The sequence below is a fragment of the Erpetoichthys calabaricus genome, chromosome 15 (assembly GCF_900747795.2).
Source record: "Erpetoichthys calabaricus chromosome 15, fErpCal1.3, whole genome shotgun sequence".
In the NCBI taxonomy this organism is placed as follows: domain Eukaryota; kingdom Metazoa; phylum Chordata; class Cladistia; order Polypteriformes; family Polypteridae; genus Erpetoichthys; species Erpetoichthys calabaricus.
Window position 1 is genome coordinate 2,163,242 of NC_041408.2, and position 15,256 is coordinate 2,178,497.

A 15,256-nucleotide genomic window follows, 5' to 3' on the forward strand; every position below is an offset into this window, starting at 1 on the left:
AAGCAACAAAGTGCATGTCCTCTCATAGTCCTTATAACAAGCAAACTTTCTTTAGCACAGGCTCTACAAACATTATATAGTGCCTTTCACTGTCAATGATGCAAGGCACTATACAAAACAATCTTTCATTTTATAAACCAGCTAACATTACTGAGAAAAGCGCTATATAAATGTAATGAAATATTATTATTATATAGTGCCTTACAATGTTTATTTTTTCAAAATAATTTACATTATACAGTATAGTGCCTCTCATAGTCGGGACTTTCACAAGGCACTATATAACACAATGGAAATGCTATTCATATAGGAACTTTCTGTAATGAAGACCACCATGATGTGCTTCACACTCACCATCACTCGCTCAGGTAGGACGTTAGCCAGCAGCCCTCTGCCTTGCCAGGTCACCTGACCACCAGTGACAATGACGTTTGGGTCCTGGTAGTGCTGTGACAGTAAAGTGGGCTGTGCAGATGTGCTAATTACAGACCAATGTGGCATCCTGATGCATTGTGGGAAGTCAGCTGCTCCTACTCTCATTGGATGATGAAGACTCTTCTTCTTTTCTTTTCTTTCTTACATTTTAGCTCAAACTGACTGGTGACTCGCCGCCTGTGAGCGTCTGTGACAGACTGGTGTCCCGTCCTGGGCCATTCATGCCTTGTGTCTGGTGAAGCTGGTTAGATGACCGATGCTGTGACTATGCCAAGCCATGGACGGCCATCCCACCCAGTGCTGGTCCACACTAGCTCAGGTAACTTTGGGGGTTTCATCTGAAGGATGTGCATTTCCAGGTCGTTTTGGCCCACTTCAAGCCAAAACTGACTTTATCCCACCTCCTTGTGTGAAAGTAAAGCTGTCCAAACTGGAGGGCACCTGAAAATCTGAATAACCCACCACCTGAACCAGAAACATAATCCTTCACTCGCAGTCTAAGAACAGAAGCGTAGGCGCACACTAACAAAACGTCTGAGGAGCACAACTTGTTTTGTGAATGAATCCGCAATCTTGGACGACCAGAAAGTGTCTGATGTTCACCTTTAAATCTACAATTTCTGAGCCATAGTGTTGTGACAAAGAAAAAAAAATAAATGAATACCCAGTGGGTGTTCTTGGACTTGGTGCCCACTCATGTGCCTGTGTCTATGGTTTGGGCTTCATTTATGAATACTTGCCAGGTCTCCCTGGTGTGCTAATGTCTGTTTTGACCTAATTTAGACTTTTAATAAAAGTTATTTTTCATTTCTGCTATGTTTTGTTAAATGTGATGCCAGCTTGGTTCCTGTCACTTGACCATGACCACTGCCAATGATGAAGCCATCAGAGGTGACACCATAAATATGGCAGCGATCACACACTGCTGTATCCCTTGGTTAGGTTCATTTCCCAGTAGTCTCTAGCAATAGGGTTCTGAATTTTGATTAGAACATCTCCCTGACTTTGTTGTTCTGGTTGCTCCATGTTGATGGACCCTTTTGCTTGTCCCTGACCACCTTCTTTGGCCGTGTTATCATCTCCCACATTTCTTGTGCTCATAATAATCCATTGTGTCCTTAACACCTGATAACAGTACGTGTGAACTAATAAATCCCAGAAAACTCCTCCTCGGAATTTCCAAGCTGCATGTGAAAGCAGGTGCAGGCATGAAGTGCCACAGCGGGTGGTCCGGACCCCAGCATGGACTTCACAGAATATTGCTGAGCCATAATCTTTAAAGCCCCTCAGACATTCTCTTGTTATCCCTCATCAAACAGCAATGCGTTTCTACTCCCATTTATGTACTTAAAACCATTAAACATTACATTTTGAAGAGCTCTTTCATAGAAATGAATCGAAATATCGAGTTTAATTAATTAGTTACTTAAGAAGTCAGTTCCCAAGGATTAAATCTCCTCTGCTTTAGTTTTGACCTCAGACTCTCCTGCCATGTTCTACAGTACTGTAATCCTTCTTAAAATGGGGTCAAATCTCAGGGGCTTAACAAGTCAGCTGGAGGAGCTGACCTCCACTTGATGAGCGTCTGGGGGTCTTGAGGACTTTTGTAACCTGAAGTAAAAATGCACAGCAGCAGCTGTACCGTGCATGCCCATTAGGCTTGTATGCTTCAGTCCAAAAAAATGTACACAAGTGAGGGGCACAGGCCTAAACACTCAAAAAAGGGCCTAAAGAGACAAATCCCAAACAAAGGACAGGGCAACTGCCAACCCCACTGGCCTAAATAAACAAGACTTTAATGACAAACTTGCCAAATAATTTTAAAATTCCAAGGAAAGAAAAAAAAATGAAAGTACAAAATAACAAAATTTAAATAAAAATGGTAAGTAACCCCAAAACAAGTCAGCAATAAACAAAAGAGCGAAAAAAAAATGAACAAAAAGCAAAAAGGAAAAAACAAACAAACCTACAAAAGGGAGCCGAAGAGCACAGCCAGGTTAGCTAATGTCACAGCAAGTAGTCAGGTGGTGTAAATGGGGCTCGTCAAGTGACATCTGCTAGTAGGAAAAGGGGACCGGGACAAAACTAGAAACATTACAAAAAAATATGAGAGCAAAATCAAAACACAGAGTGGAGGAAATTACAAAATTTACAATAAATGAAAAATACCACAAAACAAAGACACAGGACTCTTGACCAATGAATGAGGCAGATCTTCAATTCAAAAGCACAGTATTATGGGAGTGCATCTGCTGAGTATTCCAAACTTTTAATACTACTTTAGTAAAGAATGCATGGGTTTTGAGCACATAAGTGGATAACAAACACGTGGATTATGGGACACAAGTTACTAGAAAGTACATGAGGTAAGTAACATGTAAAACACCGTCACGTCTGGGTGGATATTCCTTTAACAATGTAAGAGGAATACCCTCCCTCCTGTGTGCGCAGTATGTAGACTCCTGGAGCCCACGTGATTATAAATAGGATGGCATGGCGGTGCTGAGGTTGGCATCGTCTCAAATCCCTGCCTGGTCATTCTGTGGGGAGTGTGCACGTTCTTCCTGTGTCCATTCGAGTTTTCCCTGGGTACTCTGGTGCCTTCTGCATCCTAAAGGCAGTCTGGAATCGACCTGTTGTGTGCATACCATGTGACGGACTGGTACCAATCCACAGACAGTTCCAATTGCTGTTGAGACAGGCCTTCGCTCTCCCAACTGGGTTAAATGTGTGAATGGACCCCGTGTAGCCCCCTCGCCACATACCTTTCACTTCAGGAGATACATTTGGCTCATCTTCTCTCAGCAGTTTTGACCAGCCATGTGATGCCCAAAGCTACACACAACTCCTGATGGGATGCACTGCCAGCATGCCAACTACAGACTGGCATTCACGACTTTTTAGGAAATACTGTTGTACTTTATTTGCCTTCTTAATTGTCTTTGTCCATTAACTGAGAACAGTTAAACATAAGAACACAATAAAAAAAATATTAAAATGTACTCAGCGGTGCTCCTTCTCCCAGCTTTATCAAACAAGCTAACCAAATAATTTTATTTAATTTAAATCTTGTACCTGCCACTGACAGTATCATTCATTTTGGTTCTAGTTAAAACACTTACTTAATATACAGTGGGTACGGAAAGTATTCAGACCCCCTTCAATTTTTCATTCTTTGTCATATTGCAGCCATTTGCTAAAATCATTTATTTTTTTTCCCTCATTAATGTACACACAGCACCCCATATTGACAGACAAAAAAAAAAAGAATTTTTGAAATTGTTGCAGATTTATTAAAAAAGAAAAACTGAAATATCACATGGTCCTAAGTATTCAGACCCTTTGCTCAGTATTTAGTAGAAGCCCCCTTTTGAGCTAATACAGCCATGAGTCTTCTTGGGAAAGATGCAACAAGTTTTTCACATCTGGATTTGGGGATCCTCTGCCATTCCTCCTTGCAGATCCTCTCCAGTTCTGTCAGGTTGGATGGTAAACGTTGGTGGACAGCCATTTTTAGGTCTCTCCAGAGATGCTCAATTGGGTTTAAGTCAGGGCTCTGGCTGGGCCATTCAAGAACAGTCACAGAGTTGTTGTGAAGCCACTCCTTCGTTATTTTAGCTGTGTGCTTAGGGTCATTGTCTTGTTGGAAGGTAAACCTTCGGCCCAGTCTGAGGTCCTTAGCACTCTGGAGGAGGTTTTTGTCCAGGATATCGCTGTACTTGGCCGCATTCATCTTTCCCTCAATTGCAACCAGTCAACCTGCAGCTGAAAAACACCCCCACAGCATGATGCTGCCACCGCCATGCTTCACTGTGGGGACTGTATTGGACAAGTGATGAGCAATGCCTGGTTGTCTCAAAAATTCTTTTTTTTTGTCTGTCAATATGGGGTGCTGTGTGTACATTAATGAGGGAAAAAATTAATTTAAATGATTTTAGCAAATGGCTGCAATATGACAAAGAGTGAAAAATTGAAGGGGGTCTGAATACTTTCCGTACCCACTGTATATTATGTTTCAATAACTAGTTATTTTTCTTCCCCTAAAATACTGCAGAAACATTCAATAAAAATAAATAAATAATATTTTTATTGGGAGATGTCCCGCTTCATCCACTGAATGTCAAGAGGTTTGTAAAAATCAAACCATATGAATAACAAAATGCATGATGTTCTTTAACATGACAAATAAATAAGAAACGCACACCAGGTGGCACGTAGGGATACGGGGCCTCCTCTCCTCTCCATCGCTCCCCGTCGTCACTTTTAGATTGACGTTTCTCGGGATGTGTCTGTTGAGGAATGTACAATGCCATTTGCGTGAGGCTCTTGTGGGCTTTCAATGAGAACCACCTACACAAAAGGCCAAAGACAAAGAGAGTGTCACCAGAGTACTCAACGTGAACCGCAGCCATCTTGAAACATTTGCAGATCTTAAAACAAAACATCTTCAGTTAAATTAAACAAAACAACTCACAGAGCTTTGCTATGGGGAACGACTGGCACACAAAAGCAGTCCTGTTGCCTTGTATTCCTGCAGCAACCCCACTATACATGCCAAGGAACAGGTCGATGTCAGGTTAGTGGCACAAGTTGTCAAGAAAGACCTGCTCATTTAACTTATCATTTCCATGTTTAGAAGGAGCCTCAGCTTTGTCTCTCGACGCACGTTTTTTCAATTTCTATCATATCCTCAATATTTCTACTTATCTAGAAAAATTCTTCATCTTGTGACTGTGAAGTTGCCTTTGTGCCAGTGCTGCAGGCTTCCTTCTAGCGGAGGGTGGGCTGAATGGCCCTGCAGTGTTCTCAGCGGTGTGTACATGTGACCAATGTCAACTGTCCAGTTCAGTGAGGGGGCCTCCTTATTGTCACCATTAAAATGAGGAACGTCTTTTTTTTTGTTTGTTTGTTTTTAAATCACTCATTTGCAGTTCTGGTTTGAGTTTTTTACTTTCTCGTATACGAAGTACAGGGAAAGTATTGTAATCGCCCAACAATTCAATGTCAAGATTTTGATGACTTCCGATGTTTTAGATCTCCCCAACTTTCTCATATGATAAGTATTGGAACACTCCAAAAATTCCAGGTCGAGATTTTGATGAATATCGACGTTTCAGACCTCCCCGAGTCGGAAAATACCATTTTTGGAATTACGCCTCTGTGTCCGTGTGAACACGGTAACTTGAGTACGCTTTCACTTTGGTCAACCAAATTCTGCCTACAAGTATTAGGTACAAAACGTAGATTGTCATCTTTTGGGCTATTTCCGTTAACCGGAAATGGCACTTTTTTATTTTATTGTCCAATTTATTGAACTTTCCTTTGATAATAAATGTTCAGTATATTATTAATTTCATTTGATTTGTTGTTGATGGTCCTTTAATGTACAGAATATAAAAATATAATCATTGTCTAGCAGGTTACTCCTTAAATATCAATCCTCATATCCGAGTATACAAGAAAGTCCAGAGGAGACCACTCCTGATTTTTTTCCATCCAGTGCTGTGTGGTGCAAACCAGTAAAGAGATACCAGAAGTCCACTTCAGGACCCTTTTCTCCCTTTTAGGTGGCCATAATAAAAGAAAAAGATCAACGTCCAAGCACATTACACTGATGTGGCCGAGCAGCATCTTGATCTTCACCCACCACTGAGGACCACCACCTGACGGTGCTTCATTTAAAAAGCCACCAAGGAATCTTTATGTGAGCTCCTTCCACTTTGAGGAAAAGAAGCCAACAGAATGATCCTCCTGTTTGAAAGAAGTGAAAAGAAAAAACAGGTCTGGAGGAAATCATCTTATCGCTTGTTTGCTGGTCAATGGTTCTACTGGACAGACCCTGATTCTTGTGTCCGACTTGTGCCGTGTGTGTCATCTGTACACCCTGTCTGTGTTATGGGGGTCTGTCTTTTTCAGCTCAGCGCCACTTGATTCTAAACTCGAGGCTTTTCTGTTCCAGTTTAGGCAGTTCATAGTCAGTACTGGGTGGTTGTGAGGCTCTCACTTCACTTATTTAAAACTCTATGCCTGTATTTTGTCAGTTGGTATCAAATGATTTGATGCCAGTCAAGACAGACCCGGCACCAACATCCCATTGTTTGATTTTTTGCGACACGGAAGGTAAGGTACATAAACTTGTATGTCTTGCTATTCATTAGGAAAAGTGGGACAATCATGTTAGTGATGTAAGCTCATGTTAATAAAAGGGAGGCCTGTAAACAGAGGAAACGTCTCGTATACCCTCGCAAAGTCTCCACTGCAACTCACCACTTACCACGGAAGGACAAAGCAGGAGCCCAGCACACAAGAAAAGGGTGATAACAGCCGCATTACACTATCCTCAATTACTTAACATGATCACTAGGTAATGATCTCAATGTCTAAAAAGCATTTTTCAACTAAGAATGAAACAGAAAACCAAATTTTATTCTTCAAAATTACTTACGGATTGGCCCCCATTCTTCATTATTCCCATATTGACATTATGTCTCTTCAGTTCTGACCTTATTAAAGCTGCAAGTGCAAAAGGAAAGTCTTAAAAGAGATTGTTACAATAACATAAAATGGCAAGACCACCTAAACAGTACATAAAGAAATGAAGGACACACATAGCACATGGAAAATAATAACAATAATGCTTCATTATTATTATTAAAGCTTATCTGTTCTTTAAGTGAAGTGTCAAGAGAGTGTCAACAAAGTGCTGTAGGGTTAATTATACGGTTGGCATCAGATTTATGGACACTTGTCTTTAAACAGGTCCTACCTGTGACACCCTATTTTGGTAAAGTAACACTGGACTTGTGCAAAAATGAATTATCAGCCCATATGCGAATGTGTCAATGCAAGTGATAAAAACGTCAAAACAGATAGAATAGCAGGAAGAAGCTACGGAGTATTTTTCTCTAATAATATCTCAAAAGTGCATCTGTGATCCTGGTCAGGCATTTGTCTTACTCAGTAACATCAGACACATGGCAGTGAATAGAATGATCACATCTATTCATTCTTAAATAGTGCATTGCTATTAACAAGCCCAGAGACCTGCGCACATTTACAAATGCGGCTGTGTAAATGAAATCAGCAGCTGTAAACACAATTCCTCACCATCTGAACCTTATCATGTCTAAACGTCAAGTCTGCAGGATGGTTCAGTGTCACTTCAAGGAAAAATATTTTTTATTAACCCACCCAATTGAATTTACAGTAGCAGTGTTTTAAATGAGGTATATTTTAAGTGAGGCGTCCAGTGTTTGAGGACGGACATTTATAAAGTTATTGGATTTGGACAGCCTAGCATGGTATCAGAGTGGTGACTCAAATAATAAATGAAGGAAAACAGAATCCATTTATGGGACATTTTATTATTTTGTCTCGCTGGACATTCTGCAGAGATAAAAGGGGCATTTGTCATGGCCAAGTGTTTCATGCCTCCTAAATGTCACGCATCCTGAGACTGTTTGTGTATGTAAGATAGAAGTTTTAAGTTCAGGTAATACGAGTCACTAATGACTGCACCCGAGAGTGGAGACATGTGGCGTGTAATTAGACCATGCAAGTTAAGAATTTCTCTGGCATGTGAACATGTGACAGTAAGGACTCTCTCTCTCTCTCTAATCCTGCCAACTACGCTTACCTATCTAATCCTGCCAACTATGCTATCTATTATATTGCACCTTTCATTTACATCTATTATATACTGCCTTTCACGTATCATAAAGTGTCTTACATATCTATTTATCATGTACTGTTATTCACAGCTAACTATTATATAGTGCTTTTTACATCTATATATTATATACCACCTTATAACATCTTTATATAACATAGTGCCTTGCACGTCTATCTTTAATATTTTTCCGACATGACATGTATGTTCTGAGATTTTTCAGAAGACAGTTGATTGTTGATGTTGATTAGCACATGGAAGTTATAATTTCACTTGACTCTGTACACAGAACAATAATGACCCTACAACCCTATAAAATGTGGTCGATTTCTAATAAATATTCAGCTAACCGTGCTGATAGAACAGCTACCCACATTTATATCATCTAAGTCTTAACTAAAATCTCTTTCACTAAATGAATTTGAAATTGGAGCTTTACTATACTAAAATGAAATAAAAATACATAAAAAGAATTGGATAATCTAAAGGTCTTCCTGCACAGGATGTAGACCAACAGACCTGTTAAAATAATCCCCAAAAAGATCCAGGCACAGAGAAATATATTTCCAACCAAAGGGCTGTAGTTTGTCGTCAGACTTCCTTGGATTAAAGTGAACACTATTCCAAACAACTAAAGAAGACAAGAAAACACAACAGAAAGGTTAGCAGGGCATATCAATAAACAGGGAGGCCTAAAACATCCACATGTATCTCAGACCCACTTAATCCAGCAGACAGTCGCTCATCAAAAGCCCTCAGACAATCATTAAAACATTTGAGAAGGGCAGTTAAGTGAAGATAAGAGTATATATGCATGTAAGTAATAAACACGATGGAAACAAATCGTGTGCATCCCTAATCATTGCAGCCCCTCAGACACGTCATGTCACTACTTGGCCGGGTGCCATCTGCATAGATTTGAAATGTTCTCACTGGAGTCATGTGGCTCAAGCATGTCTCATATTCCTTTGTTGATTTTCAAATATTACTGTCCAAATTATGCTATTAATTCTGTTTTTGATTTTCATTTATTTTTTATATATTGTCACAGGTGGCTGGGTGTGGTCGGCATTCAGCTATCTATAAAAAGGTTCGCCTCCCGACAATCAAGGCTGGAGTCGGGTGAGGAGGTGGGCGAAGAGAGGCCTGAGAGTGTGTGAAGAGAGAGGAAGAAGGAATATTGTTTGGTGGCGGTGCACATAGTGACTTGTAAATATTAGTTGTGAATAAACGTGTGGTGATCCTTAAGAACGTGTCCTCCTGTCTGTGTCCGGGCTGTGCCCTTTCACAGTGGTGTAGCCGGCAGGATGCTGCACCTGGCTCAAGGTGCGGACCTGCATTGTTTAAAAAGTCTGTGGAAGGCCCGGCACAGCAGGGACACTCACGCGTGCACCGAACCCCGCAGGGAAATGTAGAGTCGCGGACCAGTAGCGGTCCGCTGTCGGACTTTATGTTTCAGGGGCGGGTCAAAGACGCGGTGGCAGCAGGAGGAGCTGCCGAGAATGAAGGGCTGCAGCTTCGACAGCCGCAGCAGCCGCGGACCTGCCCAGAATCTCGTCTCCCTGTGAGAGAGGAGGACAAGATTGCCGCTGACCAGAAGTCCCTCCTCGTGACAGGCACGGGATTGGACAGCGTGTCCTGTTTTCTCGCCAATGATTGGTCGGAGGCGGGAGCAGGGAATGTCCGTCTCGTGCCTCGAAGAAACCCGAGTGGGCCGCAGGGAAGGGCCCATAGAGAGCAGTTGGCGAGTGGCGCTGCTCAAAAGGTAAGCTCGCGGCCAGCTGTTTCTCTCTCCTTGGCAGCAGTTTTGCAGGAGCTGCAAGAAGAGCTGCAGCTTGTGCTATCGCTGCCGGCCGAGCGATGTGCCCTCCGGGCGGAGACGCAGGAGTCAGGAGGGATGGCAGTGGCGTGCAATCAGGAGCCGCAGGCAAAGGAGGATCGGCGAGCTGCAGGAGCTTCTGACCGGAGAGGCACAGCGGGGAAGGTAAGAGAGACCGACCCTGTGAAGCTCCGGACACCAGCAGCGCTGGGTCTGCCCTCTTGCAATGGGCAGATTCTAAACGTCACGCCGTCTAAAAATGAAAGGAGGAATCTTCTTGAGAAAGCCAGTTCCTCTGACACGGGAGGACATGCAGATGGGTGCGCGCATTCCTCGAAGGGCCGTCCTCTGCGGAGGCAGAGGAATAACCCGTTGGCTGGGAGGAGACGAGCACGTGTGCTCCTGCTGGTGGTCCCGTGGTGAGGACCGAGGACTTGTCGGGCTGGGAAGCCGAAAAAAGGAGCATTGGATTGCCGATCGGGGCCGAGAGTGTTGGCCCAACAGAGGACGAGCCGAGGGGCTGCGTCAGGGCAACGCCTCCGCCCTTGTTTTTCTTTTGAGTTTGCAGGATCGGGCCCTAGGCTACGGAGTGTCGGCTTGCCACTGAGGAAGGCCAGTCCTCGCGGATCGGTCCGCTGGCCCTTGGAGGTCCCAGCTAGCGGGGGACTATTGTCACAGGTGGCTGGGTGTGGTCGGCATTCAGCTGCCTATAAAAGGGTCCGCCTCCCGACAATCAAGGCTGGAGTCGGGTGAGGAGGTGGACAAGGTCGGAGAAGGAGGTGGGCGAAGAGAGGCCTGAGAGTGTGTGAAGAGAGAGGAAGAAGGAATATTGGACTCTGGGAGACTGTGGGGGTGTTTGGTGGTGGTGCACATAGGACTTGTAAATATTAGTTGTGAATAAACGTGTGGTGATGCTTAAGAACGTGTCCTCCTGTCTGTGTCCGGGCTGTGCCCTTTCACAATATATATTTATATATATATATATATATATATATATATATATATATATATATATATATATATATATATATATATATTATTATAACTTTAATGATGTTGTTTATTACTTGTGGGTAATTTTACATTAATAACATTAACATGTACGTGGAGCCCAAGAAGGCAGCACCACCTGATGATGCACCTAGATTACTCCGCCAGAAGTATAAATGGAAAGCCTGCAGTGCAGCACTTTGGGAGATTCCCCTTAATGAGTGGGTATCTTGCATAACAAGTAACACGAAGGCCTAAGTCAAAAAGATCAAAATAAAATTTAAAAATGGCAACCATACACTGTAAACATCAACATACTAATCACGTTCTGTTAAATTCACAGAGTAAAGAAATGGCTTAGTAAATGAGGCCAACAGTGAGGAGCCCACTAAATCAAAAAGCTAATTAAAAAGACAGGCTCAGTTATGGGATGCCCTCTGGACCTGCTGGAGGTAGTGGCGGACTAGAGAACCCATTATGAACAGCGCCACACGTCCACTCTGTGACACACTAACACTGAGGATCTTTAACTAACAGAAGTGTGTTGAGAAAAGTTACTAGGGCTCCTTTATACCAATGACAATCTGCTTTTAGAGGGCCTCACTGCGCCTGCTTTTTTTATCTTTAGCCAAGTCAGATGTTTCATTTCTTTTTAGTAATTTGCTGTGTATTTAAAGGTTTTGTTGTTGTTGTTTGTTAAAATATTTAATTTTGTGTGGTTCTGTAAAAAGTTAAAATTTCCCACCTTGGGACAAATAAAGTTCGAGCTAACAATTCATCCATCCATCTATCTAAAATTCTCCTGAGACTAAACTATAATCTCCTCCTAAATGTGTTACCTGGGCACAAGCATTCAGGATACCCGATGATGTTCCTTCAGGCTCTGGATATGTGATTTCAACACCAAACTCAAAGCCCACAGGTAGATATCCTGTCATGAAGAAACTGCAAAAGAAACACACTCTCTTTAGAATGACTGCAGTCCATTTTTAAAATCTGTTACTTCCTACTCATTTGAGAATTACCACCAAATTTATCTTCTGGTAATAAATGAAGAATTTGGATACATGTTTCACGATGGCATTTCCATTTAATTAATAGCACCGCATGTTTTCAATTATCGCCATTTTCTATAGTAAAGAATCTTTCAAACAAGACCAAAATCCTTTACAGTTCGTGACCGGATTTAACGTTTTAATGTAAAAAACTGCCAAGAAATGTTCTTATCCTTTTGAAAATCATACAGTCCATTATGTGGAAAAGCCTATTAAAGATTTCAATTTTCTTTTTTTCCCCAGAACTAATTCCAAGTGGTATGTCAGGTCCTTGACCTCCCCTTCAGTGAATTGCTCAACGTGAACTTCAGCCCTGCTGCGTCACCACCATCTCCTTCTTTGAATCTCACATGATTTCCACCAGATGATGATGCTGATGATGTTCTTTAAAGCGTTTAAATACCAGCATGTAGCAAGGCAGGGTCTCACCAGAGGAAAGCCCACAAGAAATGTCTGACAACAAGCGGTGTCTACCGTACCACAGAACCATAAGCCTACACAGTCTGGCGGGTATGATTTACAGCGAGCAGCCTACGTATTACCCAGCTGGGCACATTATGGTATGGCGATGAAGAAAAGGAAATGCATCTAATGGTAGTGGGCAGGATATGAAATGAAAAGATTTAAAAAAAAATGTTTTGAGTTCCTTTGAACACATCAAGGAAAAATGTTATTATTATAAAGTATTATCTACAAGCACACAATGGCACTTCCTGTTATTTCAGCCATATTTCCTCCCTTGGCTGGGGTTCAGGTCTTTATGTCCTTTTTGTCCATTTTTGATATCCACCACATGTGGGCATTTTTGGAAGTTCTTTAAGACACCCAGACCACAACACTTCATAGGAATCAACTGCTGTAAAAACACTATTTGTTACACTGGGGTGGGATGAGAAAAAAAATAAAATAAATAAATAAACCTTTATAGAAAGACTTACAGCTGTTCCCTTTAAGTTACCTTCAAAGTGCTCAATTCCCCATCCCAGCGCTACTCCCATTTCCTGTACTCATCTTCTATTACCGTTTCTACAGCCTCCTGTGTTTGTTCCTGGGTTCTTCTCCATGATAGCAAATCTTCATCACTTCAGTCTCAATTCTACACAAAAAAAGTCACAGGGAGCAGCGCTGGGCAAATAAAGAAGGCTGCGAAGGAACAGCCCCATTGTTTTCAGTCATCAGCAGGTGTGTTGTCATGGTGCAAAGCGCAGTTTTGGGTGCGCCACATTGCAGGACGTTTTTTTTCCTGCTGCTGTCCTTTAGATGCCTCAGCAGTTCTTTGTAATGTCGCTCATTAACAGTCTGTCTATGGAGAAGAACAAACTCTTTATGAGCACGTCTGCCAATGTTGAAAACCTCAATCATGTCTAGCACTTGAAAATCTGCCATGGTGGCCTGTCCAGGGGGGGACTGGGTGGTCTCGGACCCCTTGCAGATTTTGTTTTTTTTTTTTTCCCCCAGCCCTCTGGAGTTTTTGTTTTTGCTTTTTCTGTCCTCCCAGGCCATTGGACTTTACTTTATTCTTTGTTAATTAGTATTGCTTAATCTTATTTGTATATTTTTTCTTATTTCTTTCTTCATTTTGTAAGGCACTTTGAGCCACATCATTGTAATGGCCGACCCCTTACCCAGCCGGCAGCTACACCTCCAAGACCTGTGGCCTGGATAATTTACTGAGATGAATCTAACTATCAAGCCATACCTCTAACAAAGTACACTTTTCCCCACAATCGACAGTGTAAATATTAACTCACAAAAGCAGATATGTAAAATTATACTGATTAAATGTATTAAATGTAACAACAAGACAAATGCAAAAATAGAAACATATATAAATATACTGTAAATATCCCTCCACCACATCAACAACGAGACACCACCATATATAACTACAACAAAACCCTCCCTTGCCCCTGTAACATAACACACAACACGAATAACAAAAAATGAATGAGATACGGAATGATCGTGAACTTGAGTCCGGTTATAAAAACTGTCCTGAATACAGATGACTGAACTAGACAAAAATGCGATGTTTGATTTTCCAGGCAAATGGAGCAACCTCACCGTGATTCCTCGGCGTATGATGGATGACAAATCGACCCCGGGGTCTCAGCGGATGAAGGGTGAAAAACAGTCGAGCAAAATGAAAAATAAACTGGTGCAAAGGCGCGTTGTGAAAAACAGCAAGTAAGTTGATACGTGGTTGAAAACAAATGGTCTCCTTTCTCCTCTCCTCTCCTCTCTCTATTCCCTCCTGATGGCTTAAATAGTCCTGTGACGGCTGTAATTGATTAATTGTGAACAGGTGTTTTCCAGGTTAGAGGCTGTGGTCTTCTTCCATCATCTGTCCCCGGCATTTACTGATACACACACATAAACAGCAAACAGGACAATGGAAACAAGATGCACTCTGTACTGACATTTTACAACACTAACTATGTAGCCCCGCTACATCATTTGGAGGAAAACGTGTGATAGAAGTAAATGTTGTTGGAGAAAAAGTAATTGTAGAATAAACGGCAGAAATCCGCACTCTCGGTGGACGGTCTACCCAGACTGTAGGCAGTGGTGGTGGAGTGGTGGCTCTGAGGCTAGAGATCTGCACTGGCAATCGGAAAGGTTGCCGGTTCGAATCCCATAAATGCCAATAGGGACTCTGCTCTGTTGGGCCCTTAACCTGCAATTGCTGAGCACTTTGAGTAGTGAGAAAAGCGCTATAAAAATGCAAAGAATTATTACTACGATATCTAGTGGTATATCTGAAGACTCCATCGAACTCCTATGGTGCGCACCAAGTCTGGAAATATTTAGGTATCACCTTGGACGTGTATTTAAATTGTTTTGTGGTTTTTATGTGTGAAATTTTCATTTTTTTTGCAGTATCACTGTTACTTGGTAATGTAAAAATTCATTTTTATTACCATTTTATTTACACGACATTATTCTGAGTTTGGTCCAGTAACAGCACATGTCATGTTTCTGAAGTCACAGGATGTGGCACGACAAATATGGCAGCGATCACATTTTTATTTTTGTTCTCAGAGGATACAACACACCTGTGCACTTTAGAAGCAGTTCAGTTTCTATTTCAAACTGGCCCCAGTGGTAAGATTGACTTTTTGGTTTCAACTACTTTCTGACTTTGACTTTTGCTTTCTTTTGATCTTTCGGCATTGCCCCTCAGTTCTGATAGTTTTCCTGGTTTTGACCCTTCATTCTGCCTTTTGGCCACATCTTTCAGCTCCTGGTCACCTTGTTCACAATAATCCTGGTATGTGTCCTCCTACA

General features: G+C 41.9%; 1 protein-coding gene across 1 annotated transcript in view; it reads right to left on the reverse strand.

Annotated features, from left to right (window-relative positions):
• Positions 1 to 4,494: 4,494 nt before the first annotated feature.
• Positions 4,495 to 15,256, reverse strand: part of flvcr1 (FLVCR heme transporter 1) — a 31,411-nt gene continuing 20,649 nt past the window's right edge. Inside the window, exons 7-10 of the mRNA XM_028820503.2 lie at positions 11,753 to 11,858; positions 8,624 to 8,735; positions 6,881 to 6,948; positions 4,495 to 4,785 (exon numbers count right to left, since the gene is read on the reverse strand). Of these exons, the coding sequence (XP_028676336.1) occupies positions 4,699 to 4,785; positions 6,881 to 6,948; positions 8,624 to 8,735; positions 11,753 to 11,858 (373 nt within the window). The 3' untranslated portion in view covers positions 4,495 to 4,698. The remainder of the gene's footprint in view (positions 4,786 to 6,880; positions 6,949 to 8,623; positions 8,736 to 11,752; positions 11,859 to 15,256) is intronic.